This window comes from Girardinichthys multiradiatus, chromosome 6 (assembly GCF_021462225.1).
Source record: "Girardinichthys multiradiatus isolate DD_20200921_A chromosome 6, DD_fGirMul_XY1, whole genome shotgun sequence".
NCBI classification, from domain to species: domain Eukaryota; kingdom Metazoa; phylum Chordata; class Actinopteri; order Cyprinodontiformes; family Goodeidae; genus Girardinichthys; species Girardinichthys multiradiatus.
Window position 1 is genome coordinate 20610436 of NC_061799.1, and position 24401 is coordinate 20634836.

At 40.7% G+C, this 24401-nt stretch overlaps 1 protein-coding gene across 2 annotated transcripts; it reads right to left on the reverse strand.

Annotated features, from left to right (window-relative positions):
* Nucleotides 1–10144: 10144 nt before the first annotated feature.
* On the reverse strand, nucleotides 10145–23984 carry chrng (cholinergic receptor, nicotinic, gamma). Of its 2 annotated transcripts, none has more exons than XM_047367566.1 (12): nucleotides 23476–23984; nucleotides 22151–22287; nucleotides 22014–22058; nucleotides 21790–21914; nucleotides 21049–21204; nucleotides 20000–20097; nucleotides 19686–19886; nucleotides 13919–14033; nucleotides 13710–13749; nucleotides 13352–13601; nucleotides 10925–11058; nucleotides 10145–10765 (listed from the first exon to the last, which is right to left on the reverse strand). In XM_047367566.1, the coding sequence occupies exons 1-12, from the start codon at nucleotides 23537–23539 to the stop codon at nucleotides 10544–10546; spliced, it is 1587 nt and encodes a 528-aa protein (XP_047223522.1). In that variant the 5' UTR covers nucleotides 23540–23984; the 3' UTR covers nucleotides 10145–10543. The 2 variants fall into 2 exon arrangements, with proteins under 2 accessions (XP_047223522.1, XP_047223521.1); XM_047367565.1 differs by having other exon boundaries at nucleotides 13710–13824; nucleotides 23476–23938.
* Nucleotides 23985–24401: the final 417 nt, after the last annotated feature.

Consider the following 24401-nt stretch of genomic DNA (forward strand, 5'->3'; position numbering starts at 1 on the left):
CTCCTTTTTCAAGGTACCTTTAATTCCCAAACATTAGTTTTTCTAATTTATTATATACTATTGTAAAGATCCAGATAACAAATGATTTGTTAGAAAAGGCCTTACCTCATTGAATATGAATATATGCTTTACAGACAAAAGTTCCCCTCTCTGACTCAGTGTTTCTCAGAGCAGAGTCTGCTCCCTAGTAGCAATATAAACATCAATCCTGCCATAGAAGCAGCCCTGTGGCTCTTTTTGTATTAACACCATGCACTAGCACTGTTGTCTTACAGTCTAGTCCCTAGGAATACCAAACTAATGTCCTGCTTAACAGTACACCTCACATGTAAGTTGTTCGTGTCCTGAAGTGCAGGACCGTTCCAATCACATTCAGTTGTTTACTCTGCAGAATGACCAGCTTGGAAATAACTTTTTGTACATGAGCAGCTTTAAATATTTTCAGTTCTTAATGGGTGTAATAAGTTATATGAAATTCAAAATGTTTTGCCTTTGTAGAGTGGTTTTGTTGGGGTGGTGGGTGTGTGTTTTTGGACAGGGAGGCAGAGTTCAGAAAGATAGGCTCGCAGCAGGTGGCATTGATGGAGAAATTGCCACTAGTTACAACTTTTGGAAAAGATCAAAGCAAGCCTCCAATTTCTCCATATGTAACAATCATGCAGCTTTGAATTTAGTGTTATTTCAGGAAATCATGGGGTAAAAACCAGTATGATAAATAAAAAGTAAAAAAGCTAAAATACCATTAAACAATCAGTTTGTGTTTGAAATAATATTGTTGTAATGTTTAACTAAGTGACAAGTTAGTGACCTATTTAACCAGCATTTTGCTGAGGAAAATTCAGTTTGACCATTTCAAACCTCACTTTCCAAATCTCTTAAAATACTGTCTTCTAGTTGTAGCTGAGACTTTCTACCTGTTCCAAAAATCATGAACTTATAAACAGTGACATGAAGCAACATGCTCCAGAACCCATCCATGTGTTTGAGACAAAGCATGAAGCAACACACACTGTAAGTCGTCTTACTTTAGGATGGAGGCAGATATTTACTTTGAGAACCACGAGAACCCATTGGAGTCATTCTGTGTGAGTTAAAACATCCTTCTACAGCTGTTCAGCAGTGAAAACAATCAAAATTAAAATAATGTGGTGGTGTTCCTGCATTCTTTTTGCCTCACGGATGATGGAAAACACTGGATGATAAAAATAAACTCTAATAAAAACTACATTGTCGCATCTTCACCCAAACATTTTGATTATAAAATCATACAACATGCGTTTTACATAGCACATGTAATTGGCATGTTGAAAATTAACATGGCTTTTCATAACTTTGTTTGACTAAGTTTCACTCGTATTCCTGAAGAACATCAACGAATGAAAATGTTGTACGGCTTCAACAGCTGAAATATGTAAATATGTAAAAAATAGTAAAATAAGTAAAGGCTAGTATACAAAGCTACAATTGACTGACAGTTTTATCTCCTCTGGTCTCTCTGTGCCGTCACAGTTTTAATTGGGTTATGAGAGTAAGTCAGTGCACCTTATATCCAATTCTTTCTAGGAAATTTGCTCAGGTTCTATATCAGTTACGGTGGTGCAGTTGAATGGAGGGAGATCCATCTCTGGATCTCCTGCAAACAGAATGGCCCTACTTGAAATGGCCCATCAGGAAGATGCCAATAGTGCCGATGAAAAATGCAAGAACCAATTATTTATTTTCCTAGGATGTATGTAAAATGATAAATTATATATTTATTTTAAACCAGAGAAAATGGAAACGTCATGAAATGAGACATTTTATGTTTGTAATCATTGTAAGGTGACTGTGTACTTACTCAAACAGCATGTGCATATGTTTTTACTGCATAAAACACCAAATTTTAAACTCATTCAGCTAAATAGGCATCAATTTAAAGGAGCTAACATTCAGGAAGTTATTCTGTTGTCTTGCAGACACTGGTATGTGTTTGGAGGAGGCCACACACTGCCTCGACACTGCTTTGGTGATGAGTGTAATGGAGCTGAGGAGCTGGCAGTGGAGTCTGTTCCCTGACAGAGTTCCCACTTAAATAGTTTCTGAGGTTGTAATGCTGTTTGGTGTCCAGGGATTCATCCTCAACAGATGAGGCAGCTTAGTAAGGACGATCTGAGGGTGACACATGCAGACATAAAGAAAAAATAGGCAATTTAATGTTTACACACAGTTTAGAAATAGTGATTTGGGAAAACTCACCTTACAGACTTTGTTTGGCATAAAGTGGGAATTAGACATCCCCAAAGACATGTTAAAAACATTTACACAGTTTTGTATTGCAATGATGGTCATGGACATCACAAACAACAGGTATCTGCAGTGAAAGATTCATTACAGAAATGTATAAGAGTCAGTTTTACACTTCTAGAATTGCGCCGCTCAAGGTGGCAGCAGGTTGGAGTAGCTCTGTTGCTTTTGGTTCTGATTTGCTCTGTTTTGGGAACTATTCTTCTTGTGGTGGATACAGTTGATTTTTTTTCGACGATTGTCCATTCCGGTGTCGGATGCTGTGGAGGATTTTTCTTAATACTTTCTATTTTTGGACATTTGTTATTGTCATGGTATGACATCCTTGGACTTGGTTTGTGTTTTTGTGTTAACTGTGCCTAGGTTTATGTTTTCCTTTATTGTTAATTAGTTCCACCTGTCCCCTATGCCTCCTTGCCACACCTGTTCTTAGTTCCTGTGATTACCTGCCTTTGTTTTCTCCCTGTATATTAGTTGGTCTGTGTTCTTTGTTCCCCGCTGGTTCCTCCATCATTATTCCACAACTATGTACACATGTAAGTTTTTGGCTCCACTCATGTTTGTACTTGTTGGATTATGTTACGTTTTGGAGACCTTTAATTAAAGAAAAGTCTGCCTCATCATGCGGCTGCCAAGCTCTTATCTGCACTTTGGTCCGATCCAAACCCACAACGTGATATTAGGAACCAGCCAGTACCAGGACCAAGCAGATAGATATAAAGAGCTGAAGAAGTGGGTGACACAGCAGGAGGAGGAATTGAGGAGGATTTACGGAGAAGAGGTGGAGATATTACCTTCGCCCCTGTTGCTCCAGGAAATGGAGGGAGCTAGACGCCGGTATCTCCAGCCTTCATACCGGCATTCATACGGTCATTGTCGCAAGCCCTCCTCCTCACCCACAGCTAGTGAGTTGTCCACGCTCACCGCAACTTCCTCCGGGCCATTCACGCCAGATGCAGCATCGGTTGAGTCTTCAACGTCTGCAGCAACTCCAGAGTCGATAGAGTTTCCCGCTGGTTTCGGCTCCCGCCCAGGATGGCGTCGCAGCCGCAGGGCTGTTGTCTTTGGGGAGGTTCGGACTGACGCCTCCTACCCTTCTACGGAGGGTCCATCCGCCATGGTCTCCTCGCAGCTGCTTTCCGCGGAGTTGGTGGGTGGTCACCCAGCGCCCTCTGCAGGTCACCAGTCGCCGGTGCAGCCTCCAGCCCTGAATTGGGTTCAAGCCAGGCTGGAGAAAATGAAAGAGGATTTCATGAAAGGCCGTTGCTGTGATTTCGTACTTCATTTAATGGATCATCCAGAGGATCTGAATCTGGTGCACTCTGTTCTTCAGGCCGAATTCATTGCGGAGGGATGGCTCGACGCTCCAGCTCCTCTTTCTGCTGGAGGTCCTTTCGACCCTCTTCTTGTGGCCGTTAGAGCAGCACAGAGCTCCAAGGATTATGAGTCGCAGCATGCAGCCAAGACGCTGGACTCACAGCATGCAGCCGGGTCTACAGAGCGGCTGCATGGACGGACCGCCTCTCATCCTAGTTCCCGAGTTTCCTGAGGGGTCTGAGGACGGACCGCCTCAGATCTTGGCTCTAGGACCCACTGACTGTGCTCCTGGGTAGACTGACACCACAACTGACTCTTTGCCTGACACACCACAACCCGACTCTTTGCCTGACACACCACAGCCCGACTCTTTGCCTGACACACCACAGCCCGACTCTTTGCCTGATACACCACAGCCCAACTCTTTGCCTGACACACCACAGCCCGACTGTGTGATGACTGACTTTTTGACTGACAATGCACCTGACGACTCTAAGCTTGGGTCCACGCCGGATGCCAGGTTCAAGTCTCTGAGGATCTCGCCACGTTGCAGACCGCCTGACTCCTCGCTTAGTGGGCTTCCCGGGCATCTCTGCTGCCGGCCTTCAGGCAGCCTGCATCCTCGCCGCAGACCTCCGAGGCGTCTGCATCCTCGCCGCAGACCTCTGAAGACCACACTTCTTGGGTTCCTCTGGCCACGTCGCCGAACTCCTGACCTTCAGCTTCTTCATTGCTGGCTTCTCCGCCACTGGCCTCCGGATCATCGGCCTCTAAGCTGGCTATGTCGCTGCAGGCCTCCAGAACACCGGCTTCTTCGCCGCTGGCTTCGACGCTGCCGGCCTCTGTTGCTGACACTGCATGTGATGCCATCAGCTCAGTTGTTGCTAAGCTACATACACAAAACCCCAATGCTTTTGTGGCAGTTTCTGGTGATTTTAACCATGCTTCACTCTCTGCTACACTTCCAATGTTTCAACAGTTTGTCAGCTGCTCTACCAGAAAAAACAAAACATTGGATTTGTTTTATGCAAATGTCAAGGACTCATACATCTCTACAGCAAGACCTCCTCTAGGCAAATCAGATCACAATCTTGTTTTCTCTGCTCGAAATATAAGCCCCTTGTTCAGAGGCAACCTGTAATAAAGAGGACTGTGAGAAAATGGTCACAGGAAGCTGAAGAAGCTCTGCAAGGTTGCTTTGAGGCTACAGACTGGGACGCACTGTGCCAGACACATGGAGAGGATATCAATGCCATGACTGAGTGTGTAACCGACTATATAAACTTCTGTGTGGATAACATCATCCCCACCAGAACCGTGAGATGCTTCCCCAATAACAAACCTTGGATCACCAGTGACCCGAAGGACCTACTTAACAAGAAAAAAAGAGCCTTCAGAGAGAGAGACAGATAATTATTGAAGAGTTTACAGAAGCAACTTAAAGTCAAGATAAGAGACAGCAAGGAGGTGTACAAGAAGAAGCTGGGGAGCAAGCTCTAGCAAAACAATACCAGAGATGTGTGGACAGGGATGAAGAAGATCACAGGCTTCAAGCAGAAGGATGATCAGACCGATGGAGTTCTGGACAGAGCCAATGAACTGAACACATTCTTCAATAGGTTCAGTTCAGAAACAAGCTTCGCATCCTGCTCACAGCCAAACAGACATTCCACCTTCCTTTGACCCACAGGACCCACAGCTGTCCAGTAACACCTCACATTTTTTATCTTCCACCTCAGCCCTAGACCCTTCTGCTTCTACATGTTTGCCTTCGACCATATCAGAAGATACTGATGCTTCCTTTGCTTCCACCTTCCACTTGTGTGTCTCAAGAAGTCAAGTGAAGATGCAACTGGAGAGACTGAATCGGAATAAAGCTGCAGGTCCAGATCATGTCAGCCCTAGAGTCCTGAAGGCCTGTGCAGAGCAGCTCTGTGGGATTCTGCAGGACCTCTTCAACCTTAGCCTGGCCCAGAAGACGGTTCCGATGTTGTGGAAGACCTCCTGTCTTGTTCCGGTACCAAAGAAAACTCACCCATCAGTCCTCAATGACTATAGACCTGTTGCCCTGACATCCCACATCATGAAGGTCCTAGAGAGACTCCTGTTGGCCCACCTGAGTAAGCAAACAGTAAACCATCAAGACCCCCTTCAGTTTGCGTATTGCTGTGGAGCTGGATTTGAAGATGCCATCATACACCTGCTTCAATGAACCCACTGTCATCTGGACAAAGCCAGCAGCACTGTGAGGATCATGTTCTTTGATTTCTCCAGTGCATTTAATACAATCCAACCTGATTTGCTTTGTCAGAAACTCCAGAAGACTCAGGTGGAGGCCTCAACAATCTCCTGGATCAAAGACTACCTGACAAACAGACTACAGTTTGTGAGACTGAAGGGTTATGAGTCTAACTAGGTAGTCAGCAGAACAGGAGCACCACAGGGGACTGTACTCTCACCATTTGTTTTCACTCTGTACACCTCAGACTTCCAGTACAAGAGAGACTCCTGTCATCTGCAGAAATACTTGGATGATACTGCAGTTGCAGGGTGGATCAGAGATGGACAAGAAGCTGAGTACTGGGAGATGGTGGACCGCTTTGTGGCATGGTGTGGAAACAATCATCTCATTTTAAACGTGACTAAACCAAAGGAGGTGATTGTAGATTTTAAGAGAAACAGGAATAAGTCAAAAACTATTTCTATCATGAGAGAAGAAGTGGAGATGGTGGAGGAGTATAAATACCTCGGTGTTCACCTGGACAACAGACTGGAGTGGAGATGCAACAGTGAAGCCATCTACAAGAAGGGAAAGAGCAGACTGTACTTCTTGAGGAAGCTTAGGTCCTTTGGTGTTTGCAGCAAGATGCTGCATATCTTCTATAAATCTGTTGTGGAGAGTGTGATCTCTTCTGCCATCATCTGCTGGGGAAGCAGCATCAGAGCCAGGGACTTAAAAAAAGCTCAACAAGCTGATAAAGAAACCTGACTCTGTTCTGGGGACTCCTCTGGAACCTCTGGAGATCATTGTGGAAAGACGGATTCTTCATAAAATAAAGAACATTATGGAGAACCCTGAGCATCCTCTTCATGAGACTGTCCTACAACAACAGAGTGTCTTCAGTCAGAGGCTTCTTCAGATCTGCTGTAAGACGGAGTGCTACAGGAGATCCTTCCTACCCACAGCCATCAGCATCTACAACGGCTCTTTGAGGAAACCCTCATAATGAGCTACAACAACATTTAATTTCCTTTTGGGATTAATAAAGTATTTTTGAATTGAATTGAATTGAACTGAAATCACTAACCGGACAGAACCTCTGTGAGGCACATGAACTTACGTTCCAATAAGAGGCACTGTTTTAAGGTTTCTGGAACTGTCTTAGTGACCAGGAAGAGGGACACAGTCTGGCCCAGAAGCGTGGCAGTGGCCATGGTGCACTTCTGACCACTAGCTACAATATATTACCAAAGGTATTGGGTCACACCACCAAATCAATGAATTCCAGGGTTACAATCACTTCCATGGCTGCAGGTGTATTAGGTTTGGTGTGGAGAAACTTGACTGACATGCACAGAATCCTGACCTCAACTTTCTTGAACTCCTTTGCAATGAATTAGAGCAGAGGCTGCAATTCTAGTTTTCTCATCTAACTATGAACACCCTCCTAAACCTTCTGGAAGATGTTTACAGAGTAGTTAAAGTTGCTTTTGCTGACAACAGTGGGTCCATCAACAAATTAGGCCTTATAGATTAAGAATAGGATGTCATCAAAGTTCATGTACACGTAAAAGTAGTCAAACAAATACTTTTGGCAATATGGCCTAATCAGCTTCCTTCGGGATCAAATATTAACACAACAAACCAAAGCAGAGCTTTAAAAACAGAACAATATCTGAACAGAACCCTCAGATATATTATATTTATATTTTTGGCAACTGATGTATTTACCAGAAGACCATGGTACAGTTTTGCCAATCGAATGGAAGCTCACCCTCATGCTACATTTACTATGGTAGTGAAAACTGTGTTAGAAAAACTAAACAAAAATAGATGAAACTTGATTATAACCTATAAATAAAATAAAAACAGAAGGCAAAGTCGATATTGTTGGGCAAATATTTCAAAGAACGGTCATAAGCTCATTTTTGTTATTCTAATAAAATAAAGATCTCATACCCAATAATTATGAATAACATTTTAAAATTTTGACATAGTACTTACAGGGGTTAAACAATTAAACTGAAACACCTGTCATTTTAGTGTGGGAGGTTTCATGGCTAAATTGGACCAGCCTGGTTGCCAGTCTTCATTGATTGCACATTGCACCAGTAAGAGTAGAGTGTGAAGGTTCAATTAGCAGGGTAAGAGCACAGTTTTGCTCAAAATATTGAAATGCACACAACATTATGGGTGACGTACCAGAGTTCAAAAGAGGACAAATTGTTGGTGCACGTCTAGCTGGCACATCTGTGACCAAGACAGCAAGTCTTTGTGACGTATCAAGAGCCACAGTATCCAGGGTAATGTTAGAATACCACCAAGAAAGACGAAACACATCCAACAGGATTAACTGTGGACGCAAGAGGAAGCTGTCTGAAAGGGATGTTCGGGTTCTAACACGGATTGTATCCAAAAAACTTAAAACCATTGCTGCCCAAATCACGGCAGAATTAAATATGCACCTCAACTCTCCTGTTTCCACCAGAACTGTCCGTCGGGAGCTCCACAGGGTCAATATACACAGCCGGGCTGCTACAGCCAAACCTTTGGTCACTCATGCCAATGCCAAACGTTGGTTTCAATGGTGCAAGGAGCGCAAATCTTGGGCGGTGGACAATGTGAAACATGTATTGTTCTCTGATGAGTCCACTTTTACTGTTTTCCCCACATCCAAGAGAGTTACAGTGTGGAGAAGCCCCAAAGAAGCGTACCACCCAGACTGTTGCATGCCCAGAGTGAAGCATGGGGGTGGATCAATGATGGTTTGGGCTGCCATATCATGGCATTACCTTGGCCCAATACTTGTGCTAGATGGGCGCATCAATGCCAAGGACTACCGAACCATTCTTGAGGACCATGTGCATCCAATGGTTCAAACATTGTATCCTGGAGGCGGTGCCATGTATCAGGATGACAATGCACCAATACACACAGCAAGACTGGTGAAAGATTGGTCTGATGAACATGAAAGTGAAGTTGAACATCTCCCATGGCCTGCACAGTCACCAGATCTAAATATTATTGAGCCACTTTGGGGTGTTTTGGAGGAGCAAGTCAGGAAACATTTTCCTCCACCAGTATCACGTAGTGACCTGGCCACTATCCTGCAAGAAGAATGGCTTAAAATCCCTCTGACCACTGTGCAGGACTTGTATATGTCATTCCCAAGACGAATTGACCCTGTATAGGCTGCAAAAGGAGGCCCTACACCATACTAATAAATTATTGTGATCTAAAACCAGGTGTTTCAGTTTCATTGTCCAACCCCTGTTCTTCAACGTGTTGTTTTATTTTGTTTCATCATGATGTCTCTGAGCGATTTCCTCTAATTCCTGTGGACCTGACCAGGACTGTTCTTTCACCCAGTTGCTGCTTCTCTCCTGCTGGATCTGCAAGTTTTGATTTCTTCGGGCTTGATATATTTTTGGTGCTCTTCTCTCTCTGGTTTGTGTCTTTTGGATTCTGGATTTGAACTGTTTTGGACCTGTGGAGTCTTAAAAAAGGAAATCAAATTGTTTTATTTTCTGAGTAAATGATTTTAGATCTGTCAACTGCCTTAGTTGCACAGATGAAATACCAGCTTATCCTTCCTTCCTTCCTGGTCATTCTCCTCCCTTTAAGCCTGTATTGTTATAACAAGGACTCCTCTATCTTGGTTGAGTGGAGTTTACAACTCAGCAGCTCTTCTGACCACTTTGAGTAAAACCATAGTAGTTGTTGATGTGGTTTCCTGTAGCTTATTCCATCTGGGCCAGCCAAGTCTCAATTGCCAGTTGCTCACAGGGGAGCTCCCCACCGAGGTTTGGTTCTTGTAAGAAGCCTTAATTTTCTTTTTCTGGATGAGACATACTATATCTAACCCATGGGTCCAATTCGCCACAAAAGACCCCTACAGCCATTCAAACTCCCAGACATCAGAACTCCCAAAATTATAAGGGTTCTTTGTCTGTACGACACTAAGCTGATATGGTGCAATCGGGGGCATGGAATAAATCCTAACTAGTGGACTTTGTGGATTGTCTTGCCACCGGTGAAATGTCACCTGATTGATGGAATGTAACCTGATGGGTGGAGGAGTTCTTTCTCCTCATGGATGATCCGAAACATAAGATGTTATAAAACAAAACTCATAAAAATCACACTTTTACAACATTGTCCAATGACTTTATTTATAAGTGCGTTCATTTGGATGTGATATATGTTTACCATTTAGGGGGGGAGTGGTGGCTAGAACAGGAGGTTTGTGTTCCAGAGGGTACACAAGGGGCCAGGTTCATATCCCACAGATTACCACTCTGGGTCCCTGAGCAAGACCCTTAGCCCCAGAATGCTCCCCAGGTGCCACACAATGGCAGCCCTCTGCTCCCTATAAGGGATGGGTTAAATGCAGAGGACAAATTTCATTGTAATGTGCAATGACCAATAAAGATAATTATTATTATTTAGAGTGTAAAGCAAACTGAATTTCAACAACTCTGCTGCAACAATAAAAATGTTGCAAAGGCACTGTATGGCTTTAATAGTCATTTATAGCTTACATGAAAATGTATCCACATAGTTAAGTTTTCTGGCCCGTGTTATAATCCACAGAACCACAACTGACTGATAACATCACCCTCTAGATTCTTTGTGCCAGAGATGTTTGTGATGAACCTGTAACAAACACCATCAGATTGTCATGTTCGGTGGTCAGATTAAATTAAAATACTTTTTCCTGGTTCAGCTCAGGAGGTTTGCTCCTATTCCGTTTTCAGTCGCATCTCTGTGATTCTCTAATGGGGGGAGATACTCCTTTGGATCCCCATCAAACGGCGAGGAGGGGGGCTGGTTGAAATGGCCCATCAGGAAGATGCCGGTCGTGCCGATGAAAAACACTAATGCCATGACAATAAAGCAGACTCTGTCAATCACACGGGCAACCAGGAACCATTCTTCATTTTCCTAAGATGAAGAAAATATTGCGTTTATTACCTCCGCCTACAAATAGCACACATTAAATCATATATGAAATCAGACCACAGGCCCCACTGGCATGATATAAATGCTTCTAACTGACTCTTTGGTAGCATCAAAGGTAGCCAACACTTTGTAAGAACTTACACTCTGGAAGTTGTTCTGCTGTCTTGCAGTCTCTGCTATGTGTTTACAGGAGGCCACACACTGCCTCAGCTCTGGTGAGGCCTGCGCCAAACTGACGCTGAGCTGTTCAGCTGTGCCTCCTTTCAGTCCACCATCTGTGTAAAAGACAAATCACATAGTCATGTTACGGTCACAGTTGTGGTCAGAAGTTTATATCGAACATTTCATATTAATATCTTTTATTGATTGTGTTTCAGTTATTCCTTTTGCAGGTGATACAGCATACAGTTTCAGTGAGATGAAACATTTAAATAAAAAAAAACAAGAATCTCGTGTACAACTTATTGTGAATTTTCTCCTACCCACACATGGTCGAAATTTACATATCCTGGCTCAAATATATGCATATACCCCCAACTAACATTTGGTGTACGTCCCTTTTTGAGTTGCACCTGGACCACACATGTTTTGCGGCGATCAACAAGCTTTTGGTACAATTCTGGCTGGATATGTGACCATTTTTCAAGGATTGGTTGAATTTTCCAAATTGGTTGGTTTTCGGCGTGGGACCTGCTTTTTGAGCACAGTTAACAAATTTTCTTAAGTGTTGAAGTCAGGGCTTAGGGACGGCAATTCCACATGTTTAATGTTAGCCTACTTTATACATCTGACACCTAAGATACAAAATGCTGTATTGTAAGATGAACAGACTGAAAAAATCCTTTATTCCCAGTGCTATTAGCCTGCTCAATTCCAGGTCCACATTGTAAGGACTTAATTTTTCTTGTTTTGCTTTGTTCTTTGGTGTGTGTGGCTATTTTTTATGTTTTCATTGCAAATTGCACCTTAGGGATAATAAGGTTTTACTTGACTTGACCTACTTTCATGGGACTTTGGGATTGTTGTCCTGCTTGAACACCTAGTGCGGTTCAGGTTTCAACCAACTAGCTATTGGTTTGAGGTAATGCATTGAACCAGTACCTTTGGTAAAACAGACCCTCAGCATGATGCTACCACCACCATGCTTGACAGCTGTTACAGTGTTCTTGGGTTTGAAATCTTAACCTTGTCCCCTTCAAATATTCTTCTTGTCATTGTGGCCAGATAGTTCAAGTCTTGTTTGACTATAAAACTTTTCACCAGAACGCGTTTGGTTGTTCTATGTGTGAAGCTGCAATGTCTGAGTTGATGACCAATGCACAATTCTCCTCACAATTTCCAGTTTATGGCAGGCTGAAACCTTGGCAGTCCCTGGGTTGTTCCTGGACATAACAAGCAACCTAACCTAGCCTATCATCTTTCACCCTATCCCTAAAGGCCAGTAAATACTCTGCAAGAACAGAGAAATGTGCTCCTTCATTTGAGATGGCAAGAAGAGGAACACCATTTGTTGTGGCCAGGACATTTACACTTTGCTCTAGAAAAAATATATCTCAAGATGGTCTCCTAATTGCGTGATTGACTTCAATGAAATGCAACTGCATCAGGCATCAAAGTACACAGACCATGTTGATGAAATTGGAACCTGTTTGTACGACCATCAAACATTTGGATTATTTGTGTGTGTGTGTGTGTGTGTGTGTGTGCGTATGTGTGTGTGTGTGTACGCATGTATATAACAATGTGTGGATCAATTCCTGACGGAACACCAACATTGTGTGGACATTTTACCTGGTCCACACGAGGGGAAATGGGTTATGCGGGTTAATGGTTAGATTTAGGACTAAGGTATGAATTGAGTTTAGCTAAGGGTAAGGTATATACTGGGATGAGTTAGGTTTAGGATAAGGGTCAAGGTATACTATAGGAATGAATGGAAGTTAATGGAAGGTCCCTATAAGGATATGTGTTTGTGTGTGTAAATTTGTCGCCTGGAAGTGCAAAGTTGTTAGGATGGTGACAAGGGCAGAAACCTCTCAACACTGCAGGTGTGTATGTCTAAAGTAAATTAAAGCTAGGTTAGCAGTAAGGGTGTGAAAACTAATGAAAACTCTTTATCTCTGAATGGAGCGAGGTTGTTCAGCTGGGTGCTGAGTGCTTGTCTGTAAGGTCGAAGCAGCTCGTAAACAGGTACATTAGATCTCCACTGAGTTCCTTGTACGTCTTTCTGGGCTGTTAAACATATTCTTTTTAAAACTGGTGAAGACCAATTACTAGGTGTGGTCAATTATAATAACCAAAGAGATTGAAGTACTGTATGTGTATACTGAAATTTGTATGTATAATTTTGACCCTGTATTAGAGAAAATCCACATGAATTCAAACCTGTGCTCTCAGTTCTTATTTTTAAAAATCATTGAAGATTTATGTTGTGTAATTACTCCAAACTGGCAACAGTAAAAAGCCTAAACATTATTATGACATCAATACCCATCATATGTGTAGGTAAATTTCTGATCAGAACTGTAATTTCACTTTGTTCGTGAAAACATTTTCATAAATACTTACAAAGAGTTTCTAACACTGACTTCATCAATCCGTTCCTCTCTTTGAGGTTTTTAAACATCAGCTCCGATCGAGCCACCGTAGCTAAATATTCCTCTGCTTTAGCGATAAGTGTGATGGAGCTGCGGCGCCGGCAGTGGATTTTGTCTGTGCAAAGAGTTCTTCCATCAGTAGTTTCAGAGGTTTTATCACTGTTTGGTGTCCAGGGTTTCATCCTCATCCTGAGCAGCTGAGGCAACACATTCAGGAAGATCTGAAGTCAAGACAGAATTAGGGTGAATCTATAAAGGAAAACATGCTTACTGATTTTTAAACGGCAGCTTTAGGAGATTTTCAAATGGTGATCTGGAAAGAGTCCTACCTTACGAACTTTGTCTGTCATTTTGTGAGTGTTCGGAGTTCTTAATGACACGTTGAGGACAATCACACAGTTTATTATTACAATAGTGGTCACTGACATCACAAACATCAGATATCTGCAGTGAAAGGTTCATTAAAGAGATTAATCATGGTTTTAAGTCAGTACAAGTGGAACTAAAATAAAAGCAAAAGTGAGGTACATGGACTTACTTTCCAATAAGAGGCACTGCTTTTGAAGTCTCTGGAACTTTCTTAGCGATCAGGAAGAGGAACACAGTCTGGCCCAGAAGTGAATAAATAGCCATGTTGCACTTCTGACCACCAGCTATGAAAATTAAAATCAATATTCACTCAGAGCTACAGATGAAACCAGAAATTTACATAGAGTTTACAGAAATACACTTAACCTATTTGTTCACTTTTTGACATTAAATCAGACTAAACTTTTCTTGTTTTAAGTCATCTGGGATCACCAAAGTTATTTCTACTTGCTAAATACCAGAATAGCACCAGAGAACTGTTTGATCTTTTTTATTTTACCACTACATTGGTCAGAGAGTGTCATTATCCACAGTAAAATTAGTCCCATACCAACGTAGCCTGAAAGGTCACTCAGAGAAGAAGAAGCCTTTACCCCAAAAGCAACCTAAAAAGTGAAATTACAGTTGGCAGATGTACTCAGGGAAAAAAACCTGGAAGTATTGTTATAATTTCTCAAGATAACAGCCATGATGTTTAAGTTTGTGAGCAAATGGGTCTTTCAAATCGGCATTTATCCTAACTCTACTGAGAAATCAGTTACGAAACGGCTTGACGGCATCAAAGTCAATATTTTGGAGTGGTCATCACCATAGATATACAGGGGTTGGACAATGAAACTGAAACACCTGGTTTTAGACCACAACAATTTATTAGTATGGTGTAGGGCCTCCTTTTGCGGCCAATACAGCGTCAATTCGTCTTGGGAATGACATATACAAGTCCTGCACAGTGGTCAGAGGGATTTTAAGCCATTCTTCTTGCAGGATAGTGGCCAGGTCACTACATGATACTGGTGGAGGAAAACGTTTCCTGACTCGCTCCTCCAAAACACCCCAAAGTGGCTCAATAATATTTAGATCTGGTGACTGTGCAGGCCATGGGAGATGTTCAACTTCAATTTCATGTTCATCAGACCAATCTTTCACCAGTCTTGCTGTGTGTATTGGTGCATTGTCATCCTGATACATGGCACCGCCTTCAGGATACAATGTTTGAACCATTGGATGCACATGGTCCTCAAGAATGGTTCGGTAGTCCTTGGCAGTGACGCGCTCATCTAGCACAAGTATTGGGCCAAGGGAATGCCATGATATGGGAGCCCAAACCATCACTGATCCACCCCCATGCTTCACTCTGGGCATGCAACAGTCTGGGAGGTACGCTTCTTTGGGGCTTCTCCACACCGTAACTCTCCCGGATGTGGGGAAAACAGTAAAGGTGGACTCATCAGAGAACAAAACATGTTTCACATTGTCCACCGCCCAAGATTTGCGCTCCTTGCAACATTGAAACCGACGTTTAGCATTGGCATGAGTGACCAAAAGTTTGGCTATAGCAGCCCGGCCGTGTATATTGACCCTGTGGAGCTCCCGACGGACAGTTCTGGTGGAAACAGGAGAGTCGAGGTGCACATTTAATGCTGCCATGATTTGGGCAACCATGGTTTTATGTTTTTTGGATACAATCCGGGTTAGCACCCAAACATCCCTTTCAGACAGCTTCCTCTTGCGTCCACCGTTAATCCTGTTGGATGTGGTTTGTCCTTCTTGGTGGTATGCTGACATTACCTTGGATACCGTGGCTCTTGATACATCACAAAGACTTGCTGTCTTGGTCACAGATGCGCCAGCAAGACGTGCACCAACAATTTGTCCTCTTTTGAACTCTGGTATGTCACCCATGATGTTGTGTGCATTTCAATATTTTGAGCAAAACTCTGCTCTTACCCTGCTAATTGAACCTTCACACTTTGCTCTTACTGGTGCAATGTGCAATCAATGAAGACTGGCTACCAGGCTGGTCCAATTTAGCCATGAAACCTCCCACACTAAAATGACAGGTGTTTCAGTTTCATTGTCCAACCCCTGTATATTACTGGATTGGACATCGCCTATTAGCCATTGCTATGCATTGACTCATGTCAACAAAGACATGTTGTTCCTGTGCGGGATCATCATGCATCTGTCATAAAAATGGTTGTAGCAGCCTTAGTTCTTATCCATTTAAAACAAAATATGGTTCAAATGTTATAATACATAGAGATATGTAGTCTCCCTAAACTTAAATCTATAAGCAGTGTGGGAACTGTGCATTATGGTGTTGACAGGCATAGCTACTGTGCTACAATGATCACCATGTTGTCAATTAATTTTTAACATCTGAAGCTGCATATTTGTGATTATTGTAGGTTGTTGGTTTCTGGCCTTGATGCTGGGATTTCTATGCTGGTATAGGCTGTTAAAAGAGGGTTTATCTGACTCCTGTTACCTAGACCCAGGGAAGACTGGCCATCGGGAGCACCGGGACGTTCCCCGGTGGCCTGACTGTTGACCTGGCCCATGCAGCTACCACCGAGGGGCAGAACTAAAGGGTTGGTTTGGGTCACACTTGATTTTTTTAAATAAACAATCCTGCCATTTGTGTGGCTCACTCTGGTATGTGACTGAAGCTCCCAGACTGAGGTAAGACACCCCATCCTTTCTTTTTCTGAGACTGTCTGTCACAGCAAAGCAGAGACACGGAGACATCCAAAGAGGACAGTGTTGGGACCCACAGCCATGGATTTCAACATTAAAACTCCGGTACAACCTTTTCTGGAGTTTTTCAAAATAAAGTGCATTAACCTTCTTCCGGCACAGCCAGAAAACAGGATAACTGCGGACTTCCTGTGATGCCACTGTCCAAATAAAAGGACAGCTGTTGCTACATCCGCCCTCTCCAAGCCAGTTGACCATCGGGACAGGAGCAGGCCAAGCACGCTGAGGTCTTTTTGCTGGCAAAAAGACATAAACTCTTCAAACTGGATCCAAGAGTGTCATAAGATCACGCGATCATATGCAAAGTTAAATATGAGTGAAGCACTGTTTGTGTACCCGGTGATTTCATTCATAAAGAGGGGAAATTAAGGTATAAGCATTGCTTACTTTCTCTCTCGGAGCCTGCAGAAACTGTGTCGCAGAGAAATCCCCAGTAGAAAAGCTGTTTCTACAAGCCAAGTCTGAAGGAAGGGCAATGGCTCGCATCACTGTGGTTACGGTAATGAACAGCTGGTTGACGGACAGAACAAGCTGTCTTTCAAGTCACAGCTCCGGAGGTCAAATTAGCTGAAAGCTAACCGCTTGTTGACTGTGGACGTTTCTTCAAACTTCACCCCTTCGACAACATTTCCTCAGCATGGTCAGAGGTTAGGTGTGGGCAGAAAAATAAGAGAAAGAATTGGAATGAAATGATCTAAACGCTTTTCATTTTATGAAGTTTGGTTTGCTTGTGTGAAATTCGGCTATCTTAGTGCTAGCAGGCTATCTGCAGCACACGTGCTCAGGTTGTGTTCTTTGTGTGTTTTTAAAGTTAAGACAAACTTTATTTAAAGGGTGATTTTCATGACCGAAAGAACGAGATTCCGGATACAAGCTGCAGAAATGAGCTTCCTCCGTAGGGTGGCCGGGCACTCCCTTAGAGATAGGGTGAGGAGCTCGGCCATCCGGGAGGGGCTCGGAGTAGAGCCGCTACTCCTGCACATCGAGAGGAGCCAGGTTGCGTGCTCAGGTTGTGTTCTTTGTGTGTTTTTAAAGTTAAGACAAACTTTATTTAAAGGGGTGATTTTAAACAGAAGGTTGATCATAACGCACCGTCCGTGCTTAAGCATTTTAACCCTTATATTAGCCCTGGTATTTTTGAAGGTATGTGTTCTGGTGCTAAGCTATCCGCTTCTTTTGTTAGCTCAACTGCTAACCGGTAAGAACACGTGCTTGCTGCTACAGAATATTTAACATAAAGGTTTAGTTTCAAGTTAGTGAATAATAGTTCCTAAACATTATTTTACTAAATCTGATAACCAAGTAAACATCATTAAGCCCCATTTCTCCAGAAAGATTTGGCTCTTTTCCAAATATTCCCTTAATAATATTTCTTTAAATATTATTTTGATAAATAAAGGCAACTAATTAGACACCATTGAGAAATTATTCATCCAGAAGGTTGGTTTTGTTCAGCAGATCATTCTTTAAAACATTATTTTATTAAAATAATATTTTATCTGATCTTGCATTATGAATGGTTGTCTAAAGGTTTGCTGATTATTGCCTAAGTTAGTTCTTACACTAACTTAACTTCATTTCTAGATTCTTCAAGATAATCCTTGGTTCTCAAACATAAACATTGCACGGTAATGTTGCATCACTCTTTTGGTCATGATTTTCAATCTTCTTCAATTAACTTGATTATATTGTACATAGCCCATGAATCTTCATTATTCTTTCATTCTGCTTGGTAGTTTAGTTGGATTGTTTTAGCATAGTAAAGAGTTTGTTGATTGAAATATGTTTGACTTTGAGTTGACTTATTTTTGTTAATAAATTCTTGTATTTTAAGAAATTGTGTGAATTCATTCCATATATGTGCAGAGTTTTGCTGTTCAATAATGTCAGCGCTTGGCTTACACCTTTCAATTTTGTCCTAATACCATCGCCTTACTGGGCTGGTATTCTCAGGACAACCCTTAACAGACCGAAATATTATTTAATAAAATATTAAAGTATTAATATTAAATATTAAATAATATTGTCAGATTACTATTCCTTACAACAGAATGATCAGAGAGGGAGAGGACATAAAATAAGAAAGCACTGGGCACCAATGCAGCAAAGTGCTGTAAATGTGATCAGATAAGACATAAACACTGGTGAACAGTGAAAAATGCTAGCGTAGCATAGTCTATCCAGCACAACTTGGTTAGTTCCACTTTAAGGAACCTAAATGGACCAAAACAAACTCAATAAAACACATTTTAAGTTTTAACAAAGGATATTGAAATTTTAGAACATGGTTAACGAACAGAATCAGTAAAAAATAAATGTTTGTTTAATGCTAAAATGTCCAGGAATTCAGATTCATAAACTCCACTAATAAATTACTGTATATGATTATTGAAATCGTTGTATTATATTATTTTATTCTATTCAATCTTTACTTAACCAGGTAAAATTCATTGTTTTAATATTTTAAATACTGTACTACTTTGCATGGCATACCTGTGTACATCACTTATTTTGTCTAGACTGTCGAAGCATCATGTCATTCTACTCAAAGAACCTAATTGGCCTTTAAAAAGAACCAGTTCTGTGTACTTACGTATGTGTGTGTCATGTGGTAGTCATGTGATGTCCAATCCAGTAATATATATAAATGGTCATCACTCCAAAATATTGTGGGCAGAGCTGAAAAGGTGTGTGTGAACAAGACGGTCTACAAGCCTCATTCACTGACACCAGTTGTGTCAGGAGGAATGGACCAAAGTTCCAGCAAACTATTGTGAGAAAATTGCTTAACGATGTCCAAAACATCTGACCCAAATAATACAGTTTTAAATGAAATTTTAACAGATTTGAAATGTATGTAACCTTTTAATTTGAAAAAAAAAATATTGGAAATTCTCTGAGGAATCTTGTATTATTTGGGAATTTAGCAAACAGGAACAATTTTGGTAGTCCTAACGTATCTAAAACATGAAACCTTTAGTGCTTATTTAAGACCAGACAGGAAAAAATGTTTTTTACACAGTATGTTTGTAAACATCTGTTTCCAACTGTATGCAAAGGTTTTGCATAATTTCAGTTTTTCATTGCAGTATTGAAAGGTCAAGCCATCACTATTGCATCATGCTAGCATGCTAGATTTAAAACTTCAAAGGGAGCAAATGCTCAAAATGGATAAAAACCTTTGGCAGGTAAAAAGTAAACCAGCAGGCCAAGAGAGGAGAAGAGGACACAGGGAGCAATAATGTTGATGATGTAGAAAACAGGCTTTCTCTGGATGATGAGGAAGAAAACTATCTGCTGATACTCCAGGTCATCTTTAGTGTACCAAGTGTTGATCACCTTCTTGGCAGGTCTGTGTCTGATCGCCCACTCGCCGTTCTCTAAAACCACAAACGTCAAAGATTTTAGTTTTTACTATAAAAACATCAGCGTCTAAATCATGAACCGTGTTCTACGGTTCTTCAGTAGTTGTTTGTGAAATGTGTTTTTGTACCTGTAAAAGCCTCTTTATCAATTTCCACCCACTCCAGTGTATAGTTATCCTTTTGTTGGAGTTTCAGTTCAATCTCATTGGCACTGTAGGTCTGGGAGCTGAGAACAGAAGGAAAACATTGCGTGTCTCTTCCGTAAGTACAACCATAAATACTGTACATCAGAATCAGAATCAGAATCAGAAAAGCTTTATTGCCAAGTACGTTTTTGGACATACAAGGAATTTGTTATTACATCTAATACAAGTCCTATTTAACCTGAGAATCTGATGACAAGGGTTCCACTGAATTATTTTTATGCCCAAAGAAACGTGATTAGAAAGTATCTGTTTCAGTGTTTACATTTGTAAGCCTTTTGATTATTTGAATGTTTTGCAATAGATTAAGTTTTTCTTATTAATTGCATTGCCAGAGTCTCATCTTCGTTTTACATTTTGTGTTTATTTACTGAATATCTACATTTGAATCCTTGCATGCAGTTCCCACAGATCCTGACACAAGTTTGAAATTAAAATGGTTCAACGTTTTCCCTAAAATATTTAGCATGCAAGAGATGACTGATAGACAGTCTAAATAAAAAACGTTTTGATGAAACAAAAATGATGTATGGAAAATAACAGAAAACATTGTGATGGATGTTGCACTACATAAAGAAAGCCAAGGAGCATCTATGCTGAGGAAGGTAAAAAGAAAAGGCAGGTGTGGCAATCAGGTAAAAAAAAAAAAAAAGAAAAAGAAAAAAGAAATTAAAACTACAATGCATTTTCTGGAAATATGACAAATACTAATTAAAACAGCAGATATTCAAGTTATATCAGAGCAACAAACAGCCCAAACAGAGCTAGAATACACAGATCACGTCAATGCAAATGATTTGTGAGCCACGTACTGGTATTTAAACCCCTTAAAAAAATATTTGAAAAATAATGTAAATATTTTTCTTCAGATAAACATTTTAGGACATTATCTGACTGACCTTGTTTATACTCTACATATCATTTTCCATTTCAGTTTTTTTCAAGATTTGTCAACTTTGTCTGGGTATACTTACCGGAAGATCATAGTACAGTTTTGCCAGTCAAAGGGAAAATAGTTGACTGTGATGGCACAGGCACTACGGTAGATGGCAGGAGGCAGCCAGTACACGCAGCCATTCGGAGACACTAGTGCGTTACAGTAATATGCTATCTCAAATTGTCCATCCACACTGGAGAAAAGAAGGCAAGGCAAAATAAACCAGAGTAGGTTTGTTATAAATATCCACAAATGTCATTCTACAACATTTCTGAGTGCAAAATTCACGTCCACTCACTTAAATACTTTTTGTATGTCTTGTGAGTTAATTTATCATTAAATTAGTGTGATTTTATTCATTTAATTATGAAATATTTTTATGATGTATCATAATCATTCAATTTACAGTGGAAGTGTTAATATTGTGAATGTGTGAATACATATATTTCTAATATAATTCTCTCCACTCATTAAATATTACAGTAATTTTTGCCTAAAGAAGTGGCTTAAGGACAACATAGTCAATACTTTGCACGGCTCATCACAAAGCCCTGTCAGGAGAAATGGGCCAAAGTTTCACCAATAATGTTGATAACATATTCATGAGCCTTGCAATTTAGGTTCTAATGCAGAATTTAACCTTAGTAATTACATACATATTTTGGGTATGCCTCAGTTATTATGCTTTTCATATTATTTAGTTTAACTGATAGAGCTTATAAAAAGCAACAATATACTTGACTTACTCTTAAAGTCATATTAGTTTAGATATACTCACTTGTTTTCTAATATGACGTCAGGCAGCCAGATCTTTTTGGAGGGAACCCGTAGTTCAGATGTTATATTCCCATACAAAGCTGATCTTGGTGGTTCGTCCCACCTCAGTCTGTAGTCACACCATACCTGCACACAGCAAGTGTGTTTGCTAAACTTACACATTTCTAACCAACCTCAAATCCCTGCACAGTAGCATGTCAGTGGTTTAGCTGTCTGTAAAGTTACCATTTCTATCCACACGCTGGTTGTCAGGGCCTCCTCTTTTTCATTCTTAGTGAAAGACAGGATAGGTGACAGTGTCAGCTTATAAGCCTGTGCAGCAACTGGTTATAAAGACAAACATGAGACTGAGAACAGATCACCAGAGAGATGAGGTTGGTGAGAGTCATCTTGATGGAGACTTGGGTGACATTTCCATTTTTCTCATTTGGTTGGACATTCTTGTTGTAGCCCTTCATCAAATCCTTAAAAAGTTCTCCCTCAAGGTTTACCGCACACGCTTTAAACAAAGCACAAAAAAATCAATTGAGGATCTGCAGTGAAGTTCAAACAAGTAACGTCTTATTCCTTCTCACACAGCTGTTTACCTTATATAGGTAAAGAAAAATGCCCTTGTCAAGCGTACAAGGTTCACTTTTTGTAACTTATGCAAAATGACGAGGAGAATCACAATGCTGCTAGAAGCCGAGCTTAAGTCTTAAAATGTCATGCATTATATTTAAGTGCATTGGCATTTAAAAAGGTTTGACTCGCCATTGAGCCTCATGTCTTATATCGATTCATAACACAGGCGCATCTATAGTCCAGCTTTCATCGCTTCAATCCTCATGAGGTTGTGGTTTATCATCCCACACAACTCTCTCAGGACGATGAAGGATGAAAAACTTACAAACATAGAAGTTCCAAGTAAAAATTAAACTTTAGAAACTAGGAACTATCAGTAGTAAAAATGCTGGAAAAAACTAGTAGTTGTAGGGTTTGATAAAATTAAAAGCTTCTAATGCTAACCTAAGGATTCTGCAACACAACCGGTTTGAATCTAGTTTTGTAATAGAAAAACAATTGATATGTCTCATCGAATATTAATTGGTTATAGTAGACCTTTAATCAATTTTAGACTTGAATTTAATGGCAAGTGAGAACCACCAATTTAGGATTATTTAGAATAATTTCTTCAAATATTTAAAAAATCAGTTGATATGTCAAAATAGTTCATTCACTTAGCCGACCTCATCTAAAGAACAAATACATTTCAGTTAAGTTTTTTCATTAATATTTAAACTTCCTTTGAAAATCATGCATTAGTTCTATGTATACTTACACTTACGCTTTACAAAATGTGTTTTTAGCATATTACAAACTAAACATGAACACCGTCTTGTTGTACAGATGTTTATTTTATTTTGACTTTGCAAATGAAAAGCCATAAATCAGTCAAAAATTATTTAAAGGAATTTAATCGTTTCTGCAAACCTTTCATCATTAGCTCAATGACACTTTACAAAAAAATTCAACTTAACAAAATTGTTGAATAATTGTTTTTTCAAATGTTAAGCTGTAAGTAACTAGGGTCACCTTTATTAAATTGCAATTGTTTTTTCCCCCCGTGATTTAACCAATTTCTAACAACATCCTGCAAATTTCTGTGAAACTGTCTGAATACCAATAGTCTTTGCTGAGTCCCTACCTGCAGCAGAAATCATGACTACTCCTAGAAAGAGTAGCGGAGAACGTCGAGGTCCAGAATCCATGAGTGTGTTTGTGCTGCACAGTCTGGGACAAAGCACCACACGTGCGCATGGACTCTACTAGGTAGGGTAGTTTGGGTTGATAGTAAAAGGATGGAGAAGCCGTTGCTGGTTAGGGTTAAATCCAAAATGTATTTCCGTCATAAGCAGCTGACACACACATACACAGGAGACATGACTTGCTAACTGTTTGGGCAAAGCACTGCCCTCCGGTGCTGCAGTTATGCTCAGTGCACCTGGTCATTGTCATTCATCGGCTGACACGAACAGTTTAATATGGATTATCTGATGGCATATTTTGCACACTAGTGATCTGCAATAGGTTTTTCAATCAGAAACCACAACTTATTTTGCTTAAAACAAAACTAGCTTTGGAAGATAGATAAAGCCAGATTATGTCTTTCTGTGATAGATGAAAAGTAAAAAAAGAACCCCATGGTGGTCAAGAGAACAGGTGGTAAGTCCTATTCATTTGCAGCATACCCTGTGTGGTGACTGACCAGGGTTTGCCGAGGTTACTTTGAGTGTGGGTTCAAAAATACCTCCTATAATAAGGCACACAATTCCCACTCACATCAACACGCATGCATCAAGCGGGAAATGATGAATCACAACTGATTCGTTTTGAAAATTATTTAAGTAAACGTCCATGTCATTTGTTTTATCAAAATCACATATGACTGTGCTGAACTAGTAGAACAACCTAATAGAATAGTTATTTCAGCAAGCCATCGCCACTCACAAGTAGCCAAGCAAAGTGCACAAAAACAGTGACTATTTGCAAAAGGAGTTGCCTATCATAAATAATAGCAGGTGACAAAGAGCTACTCTGGTTTTTCGTGCACTTTTAAGTCTCTCTTTGGGA

Excerpts from the sequence above, each read along its gene's own strand:
- chrng (XM_047367565.1), bottom strand. The coding sequence starts at position 23,539 with ATGGATTCTGGACCTCGACGTTCTCCGCTACTCTTTCTAGGAGTAGTC. Across the intron at positions 19,887-19,999 it reads TGATAAAGAGGCTTTTACAG|AGAACGGCGAGTGGGCGATC; the intron begins GTACAAAAACAC and ends TTGTGGTTTTAG. Across the intron at positions 13,602-13,709 it reads TGACAGACAAAGTTCGTAAG|ATCTTCCTGAATGTGTTGCC; the intron begins GTAGGACTCTTT and ends TCTTGACTTCAG.